Below are 20,976 nucleotides of genomic sequence, written 5' to 3' on the forward strand. Positions count from 1 at the left end.
CTGTTGTTTTGCCACCACCTAAATGGGTTCTGAATCCAAAGACAAAAATGACATCTGGAGTTGTCTTGTACATCTTGGCTAGTTTTTCTCGAATTTCAGTCTTGGGCACTGTGGCCTTTCCAGGATGAAGGACATCTATATAACCATCTGTTTACGCTGAAGAAGTCTGTCATGGGGCTTCCTGGTTCTGATGGTTACAGTGTCATTCATGGTGGTGGCCGGCTCCTTGAGCAGTAGGAGAGGGAAAGGCTCTTTTTACTTCTTTTGACCATGTTTTACCTCTCACTTTCCTAGATTAATTTACATGAATGTATATTCTTAAAATGCAAAGCTTTTCCATTTTATCTGTTCTGGTCCCTTGCAATAAAGCACACCCTACTGTCAGGAATTCCATCCTACCAAGTCTCAATGTTGAGGTCACATTTGTTTCCTTACATTAGAATCTCTAGATCACTCTATTCACTACCCACACTTGGTATATCAAGTGCATTAATTAAAGATGTCTAAAATCTGAGGCCATGGGATTTACCAGTGTCTCTTTTCTTAGATATTGGCTTCTATGAATTGCTGGTCTTCTGTGTTTATTTTTCCTGTTTTGTATTTGGTAATTCTGTGGTTCTAGATTTGTCAGACAGACTGGTCTTTTAATCTCTCTTGGATTCCTTTTCCTTATCTGCAAAACTGCCTCTTTGTAAGATGAGAGATTCAAGACATGAAGTTAAGAGGGTCCCTCCCCTTATTTCATCGTGCTGCTGATTCCCAGGTTGCTCCTTCTACTCCTCTGAATGGTAGCCTCTCTGGTCCCTCTTAGGAGATACTTAATTTCTATGAGAGACAGAAAAGATAAAGGGCCACAAGACACAAGGACAAAAGATAAAATCCAATTACTTGAGATCTGTACACCTTGTTTCAACTTGGTGCGATTCCCTAGAACCTTGCACACTGGGCTCTCAGGTCACACTTGGGAAGGGAACCTTAATTTATTTGGCACAGAGAACCAAATGGTACCTAGGCACATAAGATGAAATGTAAGGTCTACATCCTTTCGTTTTACCTTGTTACTGCTCTACAGAATCTTCCTTGTACTTCCTTGGATCATAGACTCTCTACATCCCTATATCTCAGTTAGTCAGTACCCACAGTGTGCCAAGCATCTTGCTCTGGGGAGACCAGTACAAAGAATGAAACAGTCCTTACTGGCAAGGAGCTTACTTACAACCTTCTAATTAACAGAAGGTGGGGCAACGGCACAGGGAAGAAAGGGGAGAGACTACAAGTGTATGTGCATGTATATACAAAGAATAAATACAAATAAGCCCACAATAATTAAATGCAAGGCAGTGTAGGAGGGAAGCCACAAAGAGGTGGAGGGGAGGGAGTCAGAAACGCTTCATGTGGAAGATAATGCATGAACTATTTCTTACATCCTCTATCCCTTTAAATAGAAGGAAGATTAAGTTGACAGGGAAGGGCAGTGAGTTAACAAGGAGGTTGTAGAATCATTTTCCCCGGAGATACTAAGAAGTAGCATGATGCTTTCCCATCAGAGTTGATTTTCATGATCCTATAAAGATAATATTAAGAAATTCAGTACCAGATCCTTAAGGTTCCTGTCAATCCATATGGTTCTAGATGAATGCTAGAAGGCCATACCATATTTTGCCAAAGTGGCAACATTTAGGGATACAAAACTTGAGCTCTATCCCATATTAATTTATATCTTCCTTTCTTACTGGTTTGTCTATTCATCTCACTCCTATTATATAAGGATAATTGGATGCTAGATAGGTAAACAAAACAGTTTATTCTTACAATTAACCACCAAAATCTTAAAATAGATTTTTATTAATATCTTTTGTTTTCATATCACGCAGACTTCCCCCTATATACCTTCCTCTCCTTTTCTCTTGTAACAAAGATTTTTTTAAAAGGAAGAGAAAATTTCAGTAATACCTATCAACACATCAAAAAAAATCTGACAAATGAAATTTTTCACACATCCCACCTCTTCAAAAAAAAGTGGGAGGAGGTATTTTCACATCTCTTTGGTCTCAAGCTTGTTCTTTGTAGTTTTGCAGCATTTTTTTTCAATTTTTTGAACCACTGAAAATTTATCAACCCTTGGGAAGAAATAAAAGCAACTCTATAGTCTTCCTCCAAGACAAATTTACGGGTAGTAAGGTAAGTATAAATGTTTTTTTTTTGTTGCTTATCCGGCAGAAGGTATTTACCCTGGTGAGAGAGGCTGTTTATAATTTTAGAAGTTTTCAAACTTGCTTATCATTTTAATTTTCTTTTTTCTGTTTTCTTACCAGATCACGAAAGAGCATCCCAGACACCTATGCAGCGACTCTTATTGCCTGTGGACTTATGACCCAGGATGAAGTGTCTGAAATAAAGACCTCTTATTATTCCAAGCTAAGTGACCACCTGGCTAATATGACACTTTACAGCCCACCTGCAACTAACCTGCAAGCCCACTGGCGGGGCCTAGTAGAACCTTCTGCCAGGATCACCACCTGGGACACTGGTGTACCCACTGATCTGCTGAGATTTGTGGGAGGAAAGTCTGTGGAAGTACCTGAGGAACTTCAGATGCATAGTCACCTTCTAAAGACCTATGTTCAGGTAGGTTCCTGTCAGGGAGTATTTAGATACCTAGCCACTCTTTCACTTACTTTGTTCAGCTCATGTAATGACTTTGGACTATTCATTTTTGACTAGTTATCTTAATTCGTGTTATATCTTGCCTACCCTTTTTCTGTGGTTTGATTTTGGGCTTAGCACTGCAGAGAAGGCATTAATTCTGGTTAGAGGTTTAAATGAAAAATAACCCATTTTCATTTGACTTTAAGCACACACATACAGAAAAAGAGAAAAATGCTTAGATATACAAATTTATGAGTGAATTTGTAATTCCTGAATTTCTTCTGGGCTTGTGGAATTAGACTAAAGTATAAATAATAGAAGGTTATATTAATAGCAATATTTAAGGTCAAATTAATGAAACTAACTGTGATGCATTTTATTTTTTTCTACCCCAATTCTCCCTCCCCCTCCAATATGCAGTCCAGGATAGAGAAAATAAAGGAAGGAACAAAGTTAGACTGGGCCACTGCAGAAGCTCTAGCCTTGGGCTCATTACTTGCTCAAGGTAAGACACATCTCTGGTTTATTGCTCAGTTCATTGATACAAAGGGTATTTTCTTATCTGCAAAAATTGACCTCTTTGGTTTATCCTTTTTTTTCATTGACTAGAGGAATTGAATGAAATGTAAAAAACTAGAATTCACTTTACTACTTGACAAGCTGACTCAAAGAGTGACACACAAAGACAAGACAACATTAAAGTGGCTTCACAGAGAAAGCTATCAGAGCTGGAAACCTGGTGTCAAGACTTAATTTTTTAAAGTTCAGTTGCATTTATTATCAGTTATCAAACATTTATTCCATCTTCCATTATCACACCCTGCCCCCCAAACAGAAAAACAAAACCCTTGTAACAAATAAACATAGTTAAGCAAAACAAATTTCCATAGTGGTTTTGTCCAAAAATAACATTTAATTTTTTTGGAAAGATTATTTTACAAAATGTGTAGCGTGTGTGGTTAATACTTATACCACTGAACCATGTTTATGTGTTTCTGTACATGTGACCATATCTCAATTTTTTAATATGCTCACCCAATATGTTGCCTTAAAAAGGATTCTCAAATTCAGTCTGTCTGCTAACATGCTCATTTTTCAGGATCATGATTCTTTACCACTAAGAACAGTTCATTTTATCACTAAGAACAGTGTTCATGGATACCTGATCTTATTTTGTCTTTCCTTTCTTGCTCAAGGTTTTAATGTCCGTCTGAGTGGTCAAGATGTTGGTCGTGGAACCTTCAGCCAGAGGCATGCAATGATTGTTTGCCAGAAAACAGATGACACATATATCCCTCTGAACCACATGGATACTGATCAGAAGGGTTTCCTAGAAGTATGATGTTTCAGCTATCTGGTCCAAAGATAAGCTTGTAAACTGGAGATGGAGGAAAACAGGGCACTACAAACAAGGATAGTTCAAGTTATACAATTTTTAATCCTACTGTAAATCAAGAGGACCTGTTCTGATAACTAAAGAAATTCTCTTTTATTCAAAGAACTACGAATTTGTACAACATGTAACCATCTGGTCTGGGATGTTGACAGCCATCTACCATTTTTTGGGTCCACCTTATCTTGAAATCACTTCTGAAAGTCCAGTTCTTACCTAAAACCTTTATTTTTCAATCTGTAATGGAATAGTCCTGACTGCCACTTTCCATCTGTAAGCAACCAGTATGAATTAGATATCTATTCCCCTGGATGAGTTGGTAATTACATATATCTTTGTGGAGATTTGCAAACATGACATGCAAAAAAAGTGTATTATGCCTTTTGGAGGATTTAACAGAAATAGGTGATATAGCCCCTGCCCTTAGGGATGAGACAACATATTTACATTGTGGTGGTAGTAATGCCACCAATACTATGGTCTCTGCTGTGTAGCCAAGCTAGATTTTTTTTCCCCCTAAAAGGAAAGGAAGCTATCCATGAAATTTCATTGGTTTGCGGTTTAAGGCTTGAGCTATTGACGTGGCTTTCTGGTTGCCTAAGCATGAAACAGGCCAGTCCATGAGGAGTTATTTAACCTAATGCTTGGCATATGGTACGTGCATCATAAATGTTTATTGGATTGACTTGATAATTAGTGCCCCCCAGACTGAGTGGTATCCCCCTGCTGTGCAATTACCACACCCTGCTGACCAAACCTGGCTGGTCAAACATGCTTCTGCAGATAAATGAGGGGGATATGACTATCCAAATTAAAATGCTTGATCTTTGCTGGGTATTCTTTCCATGCTTATGACTAAGTAAACTTCCTTTCCTTAAGTATTAGATGATCTTTGAGTGATACATTTTGTTCCAATCTCAAACCTGAACTATCAGACCTTCCTAAGTCAGGCCTGCCCATCAACATACATGAAATATAGTTCATATGTTATTAGTGCCTACTTAATATGCATATACTAATGTGTGCTAAATACTAAGGACACAAATTGAAGTGAAACAATTTCTGCCATCATGGAGTTTACAATGCCAGAGGAGACAACATGTACTATATATAGACATATTCAAAATAGATACAAGGTGTTTTTTGGAGGAGAGTAACAGCATTTGGAGATTGTCAAAAGTGGCTCGAGCTGAATCTTAAGACAAACCAAAGATCTAAGTAAAACATGGCACGATACACATTGAATTCACAGTTGTCTAGGGAATGTAAGACATGAGAATGAGGTGGTGTTAAGTAGATGAATCTTCCTGAGCAAATTCTTTTAGGTCATGATGAACCTGTGCCATAAAAACCCTTCTCCCCCCACTGAGAGCATTCTCAGTGAACTTGAAAATTCTAGCTCTTCAATTTCCAATACCAGTTTGCTGTTGGAGCTGTAGGTATCTAATCAAAGGCAGTCTTTTGTTTTATGATTTCCCAGACTTTGTCGCGATTATAGTAGCCCCAAAGCTGCTGTACAGTGTTTGTCCTTGCACAAAGCAAATCATATGCCCATTGTTTATTTCTTATCTTCCCTCCTTCCCACCTTCCTTGGCCTACTAGTTAACAGTAGCTTCCTAACTGAGAATAGTCTGAGGTAGGATGCAAACACAGCCTTCCTTTTGAGCCTCTTCTCCTCGAATGGTTCCTGTCTTTTGTAATATTCTAGAAAGAAAATGTTTCACCTCTGATGTGTGATCCTGTGTCTCTTACCTCTTCCTCTGTTATTTTTATCGAGTCAGGTGAGCAATAGCCCTCTGTCAGAAGAGGCTGTGCTGGGATTTGAATATGGAATGAGCATTGAAAGTCCCAAATTACTGCCCATCTGGGAGGCTCAGTTTGGCGATTTCTTCAATGGAGCCCAGATTATATTTGACACATTCATCTCTGGAGGTTAGTAGTAGCACTGGCATTTTCTGGACACCTGCTGGATGTATGGCACTGTGCCAAGCACTAGCAGGAAATTTTATTTAATCATTCTTTAAAATGGATATACATTTACTTTGTAAATTCTATTTCCTGGAGCAGAAAATAGCACTATAAACTATTCATACTTCCCCATGACCTATTGCCATTTTCCATAAATTAGGATTAAGGAGTTTGTGCATCAGATGGTTGAGGGTTTTGTTTTTTGTTTTTTGCTTTTTGGAGGGAAACTGGGGTCAAGCAACTTGCCCAAGGTTACACAGCTAGTTTTTTTGTGTGGGTGTTAAGTGTCTGAGGTCAGAAGTGAACTTGGGTCCTCCTGACTCTGGGGCCGGTGCTTTACTCACTGCACCAACTAGCTGCCCCAGAGGGTTTATTTTTAATCTTTAATTGAAAGGTATATACTATTCCATATACTATGCCATATTTCTTGCATTTGCTTGTTACTTGGATGTAAATAAGTCACTATATCTCATAGTATTGCCTTCCTTGCTTTATACTATAATCAGCCCTTTATTATCCACTCTAGTGAAGAAATACATTAATGTGAATTATTGAAAACTGCACAAAATTGAGCCCATGGCTTTGAGGCTGTGACCAGCCACCTAAGGAATCCTGCAGTGAAGAGCTTTTCCTAAGCATATTAACTCATGGAAAAATGAGCATTCACTTTTGGGGGAACTAGAGCCTCGATTTCTTCATCTGTAAAATGAAGGGGTTAGACTATGTCCCCTTTAAGGCCCCTTCCAGCTCTTAAAGCCTACGATCCTATGAAATGCACTCCTGTGGTACAACAGACCTGTTGCCCAGATGCATTAGTCCTGGTGGAGTGTAAAGGGAAGGCTGAGAATGGGGGCTGTTCCTTGTGGTAAAATTCCTATATCCATTTGCTCAATGCCCCAGTTAAGTTCTTGCTAACCCTGTTTTCAGAGTTTAGCAAGTGAAATATGATGTGACGACTATCCCCAGTCTTCTAGCAGTATGGTGATAGGTAAAGCCACTGGATTATCATATCATGGTCACTCCCCATGTTCCCCATGGGTAATCTCCCCAACTTGTGGGGGGCATGACTGCAAATGCAATGGGTAACAGTTTCTGAGACACATGTATTTAAGTAGTAATGTAGATAATTAGTCATTGATTATTTAGATCAATATATGTAGTAGGTATAATTATACAAAATGCCTTCTAATATGCATATATATGTATTTTTATATGAAAATGTTGTCCAAACTTGTAATTTCACTAGTGTAGGGATCTCCTATTGAAAAACTTCCTCTACCAATGTGGATGGGCACCTTCTTTACAACACAGCCTTAGTTGTTGGGGGCACTAAAAGGTCCACCCAGGGTTACACAGTCAGCATGTGTCAGAGATAGGGCTTAACCCCAGGTCTTTCTGTCTTAGGCCAACTCTTTCTCCTCTATACCCTGCTACCTCTCATGTACTGTATATACCATATAAATATTGGGGTTCCTTGACAAGAATAACCCAGAATTGGCAAGCATATACAACTTTTCATATTTATCACTGGAAGGAATACCTAAATTGATGAAATCATAGATCCATGTGAATGTTTAGATAGGGCATATATCTTCCAGCAATAATCAAGGTAGGTTACCTCTAATTCAAAGAGTCTAACTCCATTTTAGGCAGCTGGACAGAACCATGGATAGAACTATTGGCCTGGAGTCAGGAAGACCTGAGTTCAGATTCAGGCTCAAATACTTATTAGCTGGGTGACCCTGGACAAGTTATTTAACCTCAGTCTGTCTCAGTTTCCTTATCAATAAAATGGGGATAATAATTGCACCTACTTCATGGGGTTGTTATGTAGGTCACATAACTTAAAATATACAATATATAGAAGTTAGTGTTTTAGCATTTTGCAAACCTCAAAGTACTATATAGATGTCAGTTATTGGCTATTACTAATGTTTTAGATTCTTTCTACTTAAGAACAAATTTTTTTTTAATTTTTTTGGGGGGGAGAGGGAAGCAAGGCAATTGGAGCTAAATGACTTGTCCAAGGTCACACAACTAGTAAGTGTCAAGTGTTTGAGGTCAAATTTGAACTCAGTCCTCCTGACTGCAGGGCTGGTACTCTATTCACTGTGCCACCTAACTGCCCCCAAGAAGGTTGTTTTCACTTGGCATAAGAGCTATGTATGAACTTTCCTACTGGTGGTATAATTTCTCTTGTTCTAGAAACAAGTCTGTTCCCCTTTGGATTTTGTTTGTAGTTGACTAGGCTCAGTTCCCCATTCTCTTTCCTCCTTAGGATTGTTAATTGGTACCTCCACCAATTTATTTTTTATTAAGCTGGCATAGTACTGAGTGAATCTAGGATTATTCAATTATACTAGACTAACCTAAATTGTTATTTTAATCAGCTAAAATAATATTGCTTGCTAGGAGTTGAGGGGGAAGGTGACATTTGTTCCATTATTCACATCCATATGCACCTGTGTTCTGCTGTGTCCAGTTCTCCTTTCCTGTATATTTTCCCAGGTGAATCCAAGTGGCTTCTTCAGAGTGGCATTGTAATTCTCCTTCCACATGGTTATGATGGGGCTGGACCAGACCATTCTTCCTGTAGAATGGAGCGTTTCCTACAGGTAGGTTTGAATGAGGATGCGTGCTAAAAACAAACAAAAATTCCTAGGAGCTACTTTTTCTCATAATAGTTTTTTGTTTCAATTTTGAAAGATATTAGAATGCTGACAGGTCTAGCAGACTGAAAATGAAATATGCTACCTGCCTGCCGGAGGGGTGCAGAGAGAGACATATTTTTAGGCATGACCAAGTGGGAATTTGTTTTACTTGAACTATGTATGTTTATGATGAGGGTTATATTTTTCTTCATTTTTTTTTGTCGTTGTTTAATTGGAGAGGGTCAGTGAGAGCAATTAGATTATAAATACATGCAAAAATATTTTTAAAACTAATATATCAGCATGTAAATATAAATAAGCAGGATGCCATATGGTATGATAAATATTACATATATTTAAATTCATCAGGATGTTAGCATGAGGAAACTTTGGAATAAGTAGGGTCATTTCCTGCAGGTGGCCTACCAGACCCAGAGCAGTGAGAATGCTTAGCCGGGGAGATGCAGAGATTCATTAGCATCTTTCTTGGTATTGCTGCAGCCTGAATGCCTTAGGTTAGTACAGTGTGCAATGCAAGATCTTCAAACCCTTTTTGTTAACTAGTGTGAGGTGACCCAAGTCGTGTTTCCCTTGCTCAGGCTTCTTTTTAGCCAAAGAAAGGGCAAAGAAAGTTGTCTTGGAAACCTAACGTAAAACTAGAATGAGGCAGCTGAAGATGAGACCACCGATATAATAGCTCACATTTATGAAGCACTTGAAGGTTTACAAGACACTTTTCTTTAGATATATGAAAATATGATTAATATAGAAAGTCAATATGAACATCTCCTCAGACTTTTTCAGATACATAACTGTTTGTAATTCCATAATTTTTTCTCCTAATATTTTTGTGCTGATTGCTACCCTTTTTAATTAAACTTTTATTCAACTCACTCTTTACTGAAGATTTTCATCCTCTTTTGGTTAAAGACCCACCCATAGTAAAAGAGGTGGTCTCTGGCAATCCAGAGTATTTCAATAGGCAAAACAGTTCCCCCCCCAAAATTGAGTACTTTATTTTTATTGATTTATTCTAATTTTTTTTTTCAGTTAACAAGTATTTTTTCTTTTTCACCTTTCCCTCAACTTTGGAGGGCACAAAAAAGAAAAATCAAACCTTATTAACGAAAATTTATAGTCATGGAAAACAAATTCTTACACATTGACCACATCTGAATATGTATCTCTTTGTGTCTATTACCTTTTTCAGAAGGTAAGTTGTATTCATCATTGTCTTTTAGGAATAGGAGTTTTTCATTGCATTGATCAGAATTCTTAAATCTTTCAAAGTTTTCGTTTTCATAATATTGTCATTATAATACAAATTGTTCTCCTGGTTCTACTCATTTCACTCTGCATCAGTTCATACAAATCTTCCCAGGTGAAACCATCCCTTTTGTTTTTCCTTATGGCACAATAATATCCCTTTATATTCACATACTATAATCTATATTCCAGTTGATGGGTACCCCTTTCTTTCCAGTTCTTTGCCTCCACAAAAAGAGGTATTATACATATTTTTGTACATATGAATTCTTCTTTCTTTGATCCCTTTGAAGCATAGATCTAGTAGTGCTACCCCAGGGTCAAAGGGTATATGCACAGTTTAATAACTTTGGGGGCATACTTCCAAAATGTTTCCAAAATGGCCATTCCAATTCACAGTTCCACTAAAAGTCTGTTAATGTGCCTGTTTTCATCTCACACCCCACCATCATTTCTCATTTTTCTTTTTTGTCAACTTTGGTGATGTGATAGGTAGCAGGTGGAACCTCAGAGTTGCTTTAATAATAATTTTTCTAATTATTAGTGATTTAGAACATTTTTTCAATATAACTACTGACTGGTATCTTGGATTTCTTCCCTTGAGAACTACCTGTTCTTATCCTACAGCCACTTGTCAGTTGGGGATTGAGAGCTCTATCTTTTGAGTCAGAGGACCTATATTCAAATCTTGTTTCTGATACTTACTATTTCTATGACATTGGACAAGCCACTTAAATTTTACTGATCTCTGAAATGAAGATGTTGGACTTGATGGCTTCTCAGTTTCCTTTCACCTCCACATCTGTGATTCTGTGATATGAACTTTCCTTTCATTTATACTTGTCCCATCCAGAAAAGTGCTACTTAAAGAGAAGAGCCCTTAGTTAAAGAACCGTAACATTCTTTCTTTATGACAGCGTCACCGTTTGTATGTTAGTGCAGTGGATAGGCTAGTAGTTAATTTTCAAAATGACCAATAACCTTGAGATGTTTGCTTTTAAGAGCTTCATTTCTTTCAAGTTTCATTTTTTGACTATGAGCAATAAGTTGGTGTAGCAGCAAGCACCCTGGAGTCCCTAGGGTGGCTGCTTACACAGGTTCTTGGATCTGCTTTGGTAAAGGAAAGCAACTCAAAATGGGTTAACAAGCTTACTTTAATCAGTCAGACATATATCGTTTACCTTGTTCAGGGGAAAAAGGTCAGCACCCTGAACTTCAAAGTATACAGGCAGAATTATCAAGACAGAAACAGATCAAGTAGACAGATTTCCAAACTGTCCAACCATTACATCCATACCCAGTCAACATCTGGGTTTTTCAAAGCTGGGGGGGCTCTGGACAACGGCTTCCCAGAATACAGATCAAATCACAGAACACTTCTCAAAGTGAGCCCCCAAAACAAAGCTACACATCAGGGCTTATATAGCCTTCTCCTGGCTCAGAAAATGTAACAACCTTTTGGACCCACTGGCCAATCAAAAAGTATCTACTGAAAAACAAGCCTCCCATCCCAGGCTCCAGGTGCACTTTAACCTAGGGGCAGGGAAGATCTTTAAAATTTACATCCCCATTACAGTTGGGCAGCCCAGCTTACTTTTAGGGTGTCTTCTCACAGGATTGGAGATACACTGAAACTTCAATAAGATACTCTTAACATTGTAGCCAAGCTTGCTCAGTGAGAATTGCCAGAATTCACTGATGGCCAAATATTTCACTGTTGGCCTTGTAACTATCAGTCAGGATAGTTGGGAGAAAGGGAAATGGAAGGAGGTGGGGAGAGACAGACAACTGGACAGAGGAAGAATGGTGAGTGCTCCCCCATTCTCATGTCAGGACATCAGAACTAATTTCACATGGCCATTTAACTATATGGAAAATTTTTTTCCCTCTTTTTACTCTTATCCTCTTTCCTCCTCCCCCAAAGCAGTGAGTGACTAAATGGGAGGAAAAAATGAGAATGAATACATTGGGAGTGTGTATGTGTGTGTGTGTGTGTCCGTGGTCTTTTTCCAAAAAGAAAGGTCTGCTTTGTATGGCCTATTAACAAAGCCCTTGATGTCAGTTTATTTTTTTTTCACTTCTTACTAATCAGATGATATAAAGATTGGAGAATATGATAAGACTTTGGATTTCCTAAAAGTAGACTAAGGTCTAGGGTTTGGGATAACTTGAAGGCTCATGTACAATGAAGGACTTCATTTGAAGAAGGTAAACTTAATACTTTTAAAAATTATCCTTATGACTTAAGGTCTTAATGTCTTTCTTTTTTTATTTACCACTTTATATTTATGTGCTTTAAACTTACAAGTTTCTCATAAGTTTCATGAAGTAATTAGGAAAGTCCTATAATTTGGATATACCTTTTATAGACTGGGCATATTATTCTTAGGCAGTTTTAAAGTTGAATTAGACTTATGTTATAATTTGTATACCTTTTTCTCTTTCTTTTTGTCCTCTTATAATTTATACTGTCTTAGATTCTCCACACTAGACACAAAACAGGAAAGAGGTGATAGATACACAAATTTAGGGGAGGTAGGACAGGACCATAAAGAATCTTAATTGAGGCAGTGAATGCTTTGGGGCTACATTTTGAAAAACAGTTCTTTAGACCAACATCAGCTTCTCTTTTTAGGGACCATTCCACATTATAGGAGGAAAAGAGAAATATCATTTTCCCTTTTTTTAATTGGAATTGCTGTTGAAAAGGATGGTGTAGCAGTTTTTCATTTTCCCATTTTTCATTTTTTCTTCACTTTTCAGATGTGTGACAGTGTGGAAGAAGGCGTGGATGGAGATAATGTTAACATGTTTGTGGTGCACCCGACTACCCCAGCCCAATATTTCCACTTGCTCCGAAGACAGATGATTAGAAACTTCAGGAAACCCCTCATTGTTGCTTCTCCAAAAATGCTACTTAGATTCCCTGTAAGTAGGAAAAACCTAGCTAAACTCAGTCTCTGTTATTTCTTAACACTTAATGGCACCTTCCCTTATTCTCTTTCCCAAAGACAGTTCATTTTCTGAAGGATTTCTAAATCTCTTTGGAATTGTCCAGCTCCTTTCATTTTTTACTTTACATAAGAATGGAAATACACTTAATTCTCAGGTATTCTTTGTAATGACAGAGGGCGGATCAGTCTGGATAGTACTCCTGTAGTTAGTACTAGTTAACCACTAACTAATCCCTTCAAAAAAAACTGCTTTCAAAATTCTAATTCATTCATTCAGTAAGTGGGTGAATTGATCTACTGATTTTTAATATGCTAGTAGCAAACTAGTATGATGAAGTAAGTAGGTGATATTGTGAACCTCCTTCAGGTGAATTTAAAAGGTTTAGACTGGAACCCAACTATATGGGTAGAATATTGTTTTAGTAAACAGAGATGTTATAACAAAGGAAGGTTATTGCTATACGAATTCACATTCATATACAAATTGATTGATAGCCCTTTTACCTCTCAGAGGTAAGTGCCTTTTGAACAGAGTATTCTTGTTAAACCAACAAATTTCTAATTTAATGGAAAATCAAGTGTAGCAGAAAATTTCAGACAAAATCAGGGATAGTATTTTTGTTTAAGGTAGCCGGTATATAAGACAGGCTGGACTTAAGTCTGCTTTTTTTATGATGGTCCTGTTTTCAGTTTCTTCTCTTTCGCTTATGAGCCTCCTGGTTCTCTGAAAGCACCATGCTTTTCCCCAGGACTTCCATGCAATCAAAAGTAAGGGGTGTGGTGGTGGTGCTTATGAAGAGACGTGGCAGGAGATGGGAAAGAAGAGGCAGCTATTTGTGCAGATAGGACCTGAGTTCGGATGTGGCCTCAGACACTTAACACACACACACACACACACACACACACACACACACACACACACACACACACACACACACACAAACTAGCCGTGTGACCTTGGGCAAGTTACTTAACCCCAATTGCCCTCCAAAAAGCAAAAAAAAAATCTACTTAACGATGAAGCTGATTTGTGAGTAACTGCGCTACTGTTTCCAACATAGGAAGAGCACCTTTTAGCTAGGTTATTTATGGGAAAGGAAAGCTAATTAGCATTGTGCTGATGGGCATAAGACTAACTATTATTATACCATTGTCTTTGGGCTAACTAGGATTATCTGTTAAAGGAAGAATAGTTCTTGGTAAGCCTTTAGAAAACAGAGAAGAGCCCAAATCCAGTGTTCTTCTGGACCAAGTATTTTCTCTTATTTATGTTCTGTGGGCTCTACCCTGAGGGATAAGTGGGGATGGAGTAGTCTGATTGTTCTTGCTACCTTTCTTGGAGATGGGGTTTGACCCACTGGAAGGGGGACTTTGTGATAGTATAGTATAGATTTATATATATAGATAGGTAGTATATATTTGTGTATAGCTAGAGCCTAAGTTGCATATCTGACAAAGTTCACCAAGACTTCACTAATAGTGCTTATTTTGAGAGTCCCATGTTGTAATGTAGGCTTGTCTTCCTTAGTACAGATGCTTTTGGCTATACTGTTATGATTACATCACAGATATTTTATTATAGAAATATTCTTATATTTAGAAGTATGCCAGAGCTAGCTAGAATCAGCTCAGCAGCCAGTTGCTAGTGAGCATTACTTTACACATTGGAAATCAGGGTTTGGTTTATTGTTTTGTTGATTTCCTAGATTTAAGAAAGTGATGGGGAAAATGTTAATAATGCAGATTAAACATAAAATTGTGCCATATTCACATTTTCCCCTTGAGAGCCAGATGGTAAACATTTCCCAGCACACCACTGCTTGTATTCTTTCCATGTTAGTTGGCTGACGTTTCATTTGAATTTACAGCTCAGGGATTAGAAAATTCAAATGAAAATTCAATTTGAATCCTCCTTATCTCAAAAGTATCTTCAGTTAATTCTAACATAACCTGTGCTGCTTTTTTTTTCCCTCTTCAGGCAGCTGTGTCAAGTTTTCAAGAAATGGCACCAGGGACAACATTCAGACCAGTCATTGGTGATTCTTATGTAGATCCTAAAAAGTAATTTGATTTCTATCTTTATTATCTGTTATAGTATTTTAATAAGCAAGAAAACAAGTACAGGGTAAGGAATTCAGAGTTACCAAGGTTTGGAAAGACATTTTGTGTTTGTGTGTGTGTGTGTGTGTGTGTGTGTTGCTTTATTGTGAAAAAGAACTCTGCTATCCTAAAAAAAGTCTGTTAGCAAAAGAAATGAATAAAGTTTCTGCTTTTTTCTATGCATTTTTACTGTTACCACCTGAAGGGACATGCATTTTGGAGGAGTTAATTAAAACAGGGTAAAGAATACAATTACAGTGGAACCTTTTTTGTAATACCAGTGTTTTTAGCTAGGACTAACACCTTTGTTACAAGTTAACGATTTGATACTGGTCTTTTGTTTTATGCAATTGTTATGTTTTCTAAGCCACGAGTAATAATTTATGTTATACTAGGATTCTACTGTACTTAGACTTCAGTAGGATATTCAACAAATCCAAGAGCTCTTTCTAATTTAGGGGCGTTGGGGAAGAGGGATATGTATTAAACTATTCACATAAACACATGTAGTAAGTACATTTTTATCATAAACACACAAGGAAAGAATGCTTATATAGTAAGTACTGGGGGTACAAAGAGAAAAACAAGACAGAGCTAAAATTCTAATAACTAGTGATTTTAATTACTAATATATGGTACTTTTAATAAGGACTCTTTGTGCTTTATGTACAAAGTACTTTCATAAGTTCTCTTTGCCATAAGAATATGTACTTTTCAGAGCTTGCACAGAAATTTCCACCTCACTCTCCTTCCCCACTATCTTTTAGGAATAGAAACTGAGTAAGACTTAGCTGTTCCCATGAACTAAATTGTCTAGATCAAAGATTTTTAACTTCTGTTGTGTCATAGACCACTTTGACCTCTGGTGAAGCCTATGGACCCTTTAACAGAATAATGCTTTTAAATGCATAAAATGAAAAACAGTTATAAAGAAAACCAATTATATTGAAATAAATATGTAATTTTTCCCTAAGTACATGAACCCCTTAAAATCTGAACTCCTCAATTGAGAACCTGATCTAGATAGAATCTGGTCTTTTAGCTCTCTTATTACTACTTACTGGTATGTACACTGTCTGTAGGATACCAGAAATCAGGCCAAAAAAGCCTTTCCCCACACACTCTCTCCACACACACCATGACGCCCGTACAAAGGACAGAGATTCAAGGCAAGCACCATGGTGCCAAGGGCTCCCAGCTTCTGCACTTTCCCACATTTGTTCTCCAGTGCAATGTCCAGAGCAGGAAACACACTTGAGACAAGTTCTGCCCCTCGTACTATACTTAACATCCTCAGTCCCCAGTACAGTTTTCAGCTTCCTTTGTCACAAAATCCAACACTTTTCTGCCTTCTTAGGAATCATAATCTGTCCCTTTCCCACTACTCCCACAATGCAGGAGATAGGTGAGAAACAGTAGACAACAATTTGTACCTCCTGCTCCCAGCTGGGCGGCATCCTAGTCTCCTGATAGGTCCTTTTAAGGCAGCAGGTAATCAGTGCCTAGAGGAGGGAAAGTTTAAAACAATGAAGACCAAAAAGTGTAGCTGAGTATATGGTAATAAGTGAGCCTATTTGAATCCTATCTTATTGGTTTATTAACTAAATATTTAGAACTGTCTTTTTTTAAGGATGGCTAGGTGGTGCAGTGAATAGAGTACTGGCCCTGGAGTCAGGAGGACCCGAGTTCAAATCCGGCCTCAGACACATGACACAAAAAACTAGCCTTATGAGCTTGGGCAAGTCACTTAACCCCAATTGCCCTACCTTCCCCCTCCAAAAAAAAAAAAAGGCAAAAAAACCCCCTGTCTTTTTTGGCTTCCTCTGAAAGAATATTAAGTTAAGAAGCATTTATTCGGTATTTACTATGTGCTAGGTAGGCATTGTCTTAAGTGCTGGGGATGCAAAGAAAGGCAAAAACAGTCTTTACCTTCCAGGGACTCACAGTCTCCTGCAAGAGACAACCTGCAAACAACTATGTACAAACAGGATAGACGGGAAATAATCCTAGAGGAAGCTCTTCTGTAGTAAATCTTTTTTTTTTTAATTTTTTGGTCTTTATTAATTTGTTTGTTCACTTTTAGTTTACAAGATTCAAATCCACAATTCCTTGAGTTTCATATTTTCTCCGCCTCCCCCCACCATTACGGCATACAATCACGTATAGGATCTGCAAATACTTTCACATTAGATATTAGTCTGTAGTAGATCTTAAATTGTTAGGGGAATTTTTAAATTAAAAACATAACAAAAATATACATAATGACACAATCAAATCAACAAGGGGAGATGGTAACTAACTATGCTAATAGTCAATATTAGCCCCAAATTGTCAAAGGAAGGGACCCAGCCCTTCTTTCTGTTAACAACCGATAAACTGGTTTTGGGGGGGGAATATATTTTGTAGAAAGTTTTTTTTGGTGTTTTGGGGAAGTGTCTGCTGTGTCAAAGCAAATTCTGTCAACACATTTCACAGAAAACAGTCAAATTTAAGCAAATTATATGTATTTGTATATAGAAATAGATTTTCATTCTTATGCTCCTCTCTCTCTACCTTCCCCTTTCCTCTTTCTACCAACAGAGTTAAGAGAGTAGTTTTCTGCTCAGGCAAACATTTCTACACTTTGGTGAAGCAAAGAGAAACTTTAGGGGAGAAGAAAGATGATTCTGCTATCATCCGAATAGAAGAACTCTGCCCTTTCCCACTGGAAGCATTACAGCAAGAGTTGAGCAAATACAAAAATGCCAAAGGTAAAGGATCTTGGGAACAGATTTACAGGATATGCTGCTTTGCCCTATATGCCACTTCATGCCTCTTTATTATTGTGTTAAAACGAAGATTAATCTTTCTAGGACATCTCACAAGTATTTCCTGGATGCCTAGGTCCCAAAGATAATATACTTTCTATTTGACACCCAAATTATATTTGTCAGGGATAGGATGGGAATTTTAAGCACAGGGCCTTACCCGTCCAGAAAAGTTAAATTTTTCAAAATAGTAACATTAGGTTATGGGTATGGCTATACTAGTTTATATTTGTGACATGGTGGCAGTAGAATTAAAACATAATAACACCTTGCCTCTAATATACACCCTGCCAGTGGCTGTTCCAAATCTTCTATTTTTTCTTCAAGCCTCCTACACCACCCTCTCCTCACTCCCTTTCAGTTGAGAACTTTATCTCCTACTTTACTGAGGAAAAGAGGCTATTTGTCATGATCCCATCTTTTTGCCTAACCTCTTTCTCAAAATCCCCATTACATCGTCCAGAATTCTCTCCTCCTTTGCTACATACAGTCTTTGATGGCACTTCTCCTTGTTAAGGCCAACCTCTCCACTTAGTCCCCTCCTTTCAAGCCATTTCCAGGAGATTGCCCCTCTGATATTCCCCTTTTCCCTTCACATTCAATATTTGCATATTTCCTAGATCCTTCCATGTTGCCTACAAATATGCCCAGGTATTTATGCCCATCCATTAAAAAAAATATCACACTGTGCCCTCAAACTATCATCCCTTTTTTCTTTTCTGGTTTGGACCTGAGATGTCATTGTATGTGGAACTGTCAAAAAAGAATTCTAAAAGTAGATATCAGCCACTTTTTTTGCAACCTTTAGTTTTAGAGCATTGGGCGAGGCACTAAGAGGTTAAATGACTTGTCTAGCCTCACAGTGCCTCACTCTGTCTGCGCCAGAGGCAGTACTTAAATCTAGATGTTCCTGACTCCAAGACTGACCTTCTATCCACAATGCCATATTGTCTATAGATCCACAAAATAATAGCCTGTCACTCTACTCCCTTATTAGTCATTTCCCTAGAAAAAGACATCTATGTCTTGCACTCTATATGACCTCTCTATAGTATTTTACACTACCTCTTAGATACTTTCCTCCTTTTGCTTTCATGATACTGCTCTCACCTGGTTGTTCTTCTACCTGTCTGAACCCTTTTTGTGCTCTTACCATGGATGTCCCCTCAAAGTTTTTTGTGGACCCCCTTCTTGACTCCTTCACTTTCTTTTGGTGATCATTAACTTCCATAGCTTCAATTATCATCTACTGAGATGATTCCCAAATTTATATACCTGGCCTTAATTGTGTTTCTGAAATCTAATTCTCATTGTCATCTTCATCCAGATTTCTCAAAGAACCTCAAAGTTAACATGTCCAAAATTCATCTTTCTGCCTACACCTGCCTCATTCCAAACATCCTTATTTCTGTTAAGGGCACAATCATCCTTCCAGCTACGCAGGCTGGCAACCGTGGAGTCATCTTTAGCACCTAAGTGCCTGACACATAGAAAGTGCTTAATAATTTTCTGTTGATTGATTCTTTTTTTTTTAAGCAATTGGGGTTAAGTAACTTGCTCAAGGTTACACGGCCAGTTATTTCTGGGTGTGGTGCTGAGTGTCTGAGCCCGGGATTCGATCTCCAGGTCGTCCCAACACTGGAATCGGTGCTCTTACTCGCTGAGCCACCTGGCCGCCCCTATTGATTCTTTTTTTAAAGTTCTTTTTCCCCCATTTAATAGAATTTTATTTTTTCCAATTACATGTAAAGATAGTCTTCAACATTCACTTTTTTAAGATTTTGAGTTCTAAATTTTTCTCTCTCCTTCCCCTCCTCCCTCCCCAAGACAACAAGTAATCTGATATAGGTTTTTACATGTACAGTCATATTAAACACATTTCCACATTAGTCATGTTGTAAAAGAAGAATCAGAACAAAAGGAAAAAAGCATGAGAAAGAAAAATATTTAAAAAGAGGAAGGGGCAGCTCGATAGCACAGTGAATAGAGTACCAGTCTTGGAGTCAGGGGGAACCCTTGCTCAAAACTGGCCTCAGACACTTGACACATTTACTAGTTGTATGACCTTGGGCAAGTTACCCAATCCCAACTGCCCTGCCTTCCCCCCTTTCCCCCTGCCCCCCAAAAAAGAGAAAACAGAATACTTCCATCTGCATTCAGACTCTACCCTCCTTTCTATCATCCCCCCTCTTATCCCCTTCCCCCCATTTTGCTGTAGAATAGGAGTAAAACCAAGAATCACCTACCCAGCAAAACTGAGTATAATGCTACAGGGGAAAATATGGTCATTCAATGAAATAGAGGATTTTCAAGCATTCTTGATGAAAAAACCAGAGCTGAACAGAAAATTTGACTTTCAAATATAAGGAGCAAGAGAAGCATGAGAAGGTAAACAGGAAAAAGAAATCATAAGGAGCTTACCAGAGTTGAACTATTTACATTCCTACATGGAAAAATGATAATTGTAACTCATAAGACTTTTCTCAGTATGAGGATAGCTGAAGGGAATATATATGTGTATATATGTATGTATAGGAGGGTATATGTGTTATTTTATAGGACGGTTATTTTCTTTGGTACTTTTTGGGGTCTCCTTTAGCAGGCTGTTGACTCACTTTTCATGATTTTCTTGCATCATTCTCATTTCTCTTCTCAGTTTTTCCTCCACTTCTCTTACTTGATTCTCAGAATCCTTTTTGAGCTCCCCCATGACCAGTTCATATTTTTCTTGGAAGCTTTTGATGCAGGAGTTCTGACTTCATTTGTCTTCCTCCCATTGCATACTTTCATCTTTTTTGTCCCCCAAAAATGAATCTATGGTCTGATTACATTTCCTCTACTTGCTCATCTTGCCAGTCAATTACTTGGCTTCTGAGCTCTTTGCCACAGTGGCTTCTCTGCTTCCAGAATGGAGGGAGCTTTGTCCCAAATCACTGGGGTTTTCGCAGCTGTCGGAGCTATTAGGAGGGCGCCCTCTGTATAGCCTCCACAAGCTCTGGCACACTGGCCACACACCCCAGGACCACCACCCAAGACCGCAATCCAGATCCAAGCAGGTTAAAGCAAGAGCAATTACCCTCTGAATGGTTGCTTGGTCCCCCTATGATCCGCAGGCCAGGAGCTCCAGAGGCAGCCACATGCTTCAGCCAAGGCACTTTTGTTACCTCTTGCCCCAGGCACAGGGGCCA

The 20,976-nt window shown here is 38.2% G+C and overlaps 1 protein-coding gene across 1 annotated transcript in view; it reads left to right on the plus strand.

The window, feature by feature from the left end:
- LOC138175837 (2-oxoadipate dehydrogenase complex component E1-like) overlaps positions 1 to 20,976 on the plus strand; it is a 68,627-nt gene that overhangs the window by 41,538 nt on the left and 6,113 nt on the right. The window contains exons 8-15 of the mRNA XM_069106402.1: positions 2,316 to 2,628; positions 3,070 to 3,154; positions 3,846 to 3,985; positions 5,824 to 5,974; positions 8,519 to 8,625; positions 12,691 to 12,855; positions 14,860 to 14,942; positions 17,562 to 17,731. Of these exons, the coding sequence (XP_068962503.1) occupies positions 2,316 to 2,628; positions 3,070 to 3,154; positions 3,846 to 3,985; positions 5,824 to 5,974; positions 8,519 to 8,625; positions 12,691 to 12,855; positions 14,860 to 14,942; positions 17,562 to 17,731 (1,214 nt within the window). The remainder of the gene's footprint in view (positions 1 to 2,315; positions 2,629 to 3,069; positions 3,155 to 3,845; positions 3,986 to 5,823; positions 5,975 to 8,518; positions 8,626 to 12,690; positions 12,856 to 14,859; positions 14,943 to 17,561; positions 17,732 to 20,976) is intronic.

The sequence above is a fragment of the Petaurus breviceps genome, unplaced genomic scaffold (assembly GCF_028583685.1).
Source record: "Petaurus breviceps papuanus isolate PSGF00001 unplaced genomic scaffold, PetGlider_PUasm1.0 79, whole genome shotgun sequence".
Classification (NCBI taxonomy): Eukaryota; Metazoa; Chordata; class Mammalia; order Diprotodontia; family Petauridae; genus Petaurus; species Petaurus breviceps.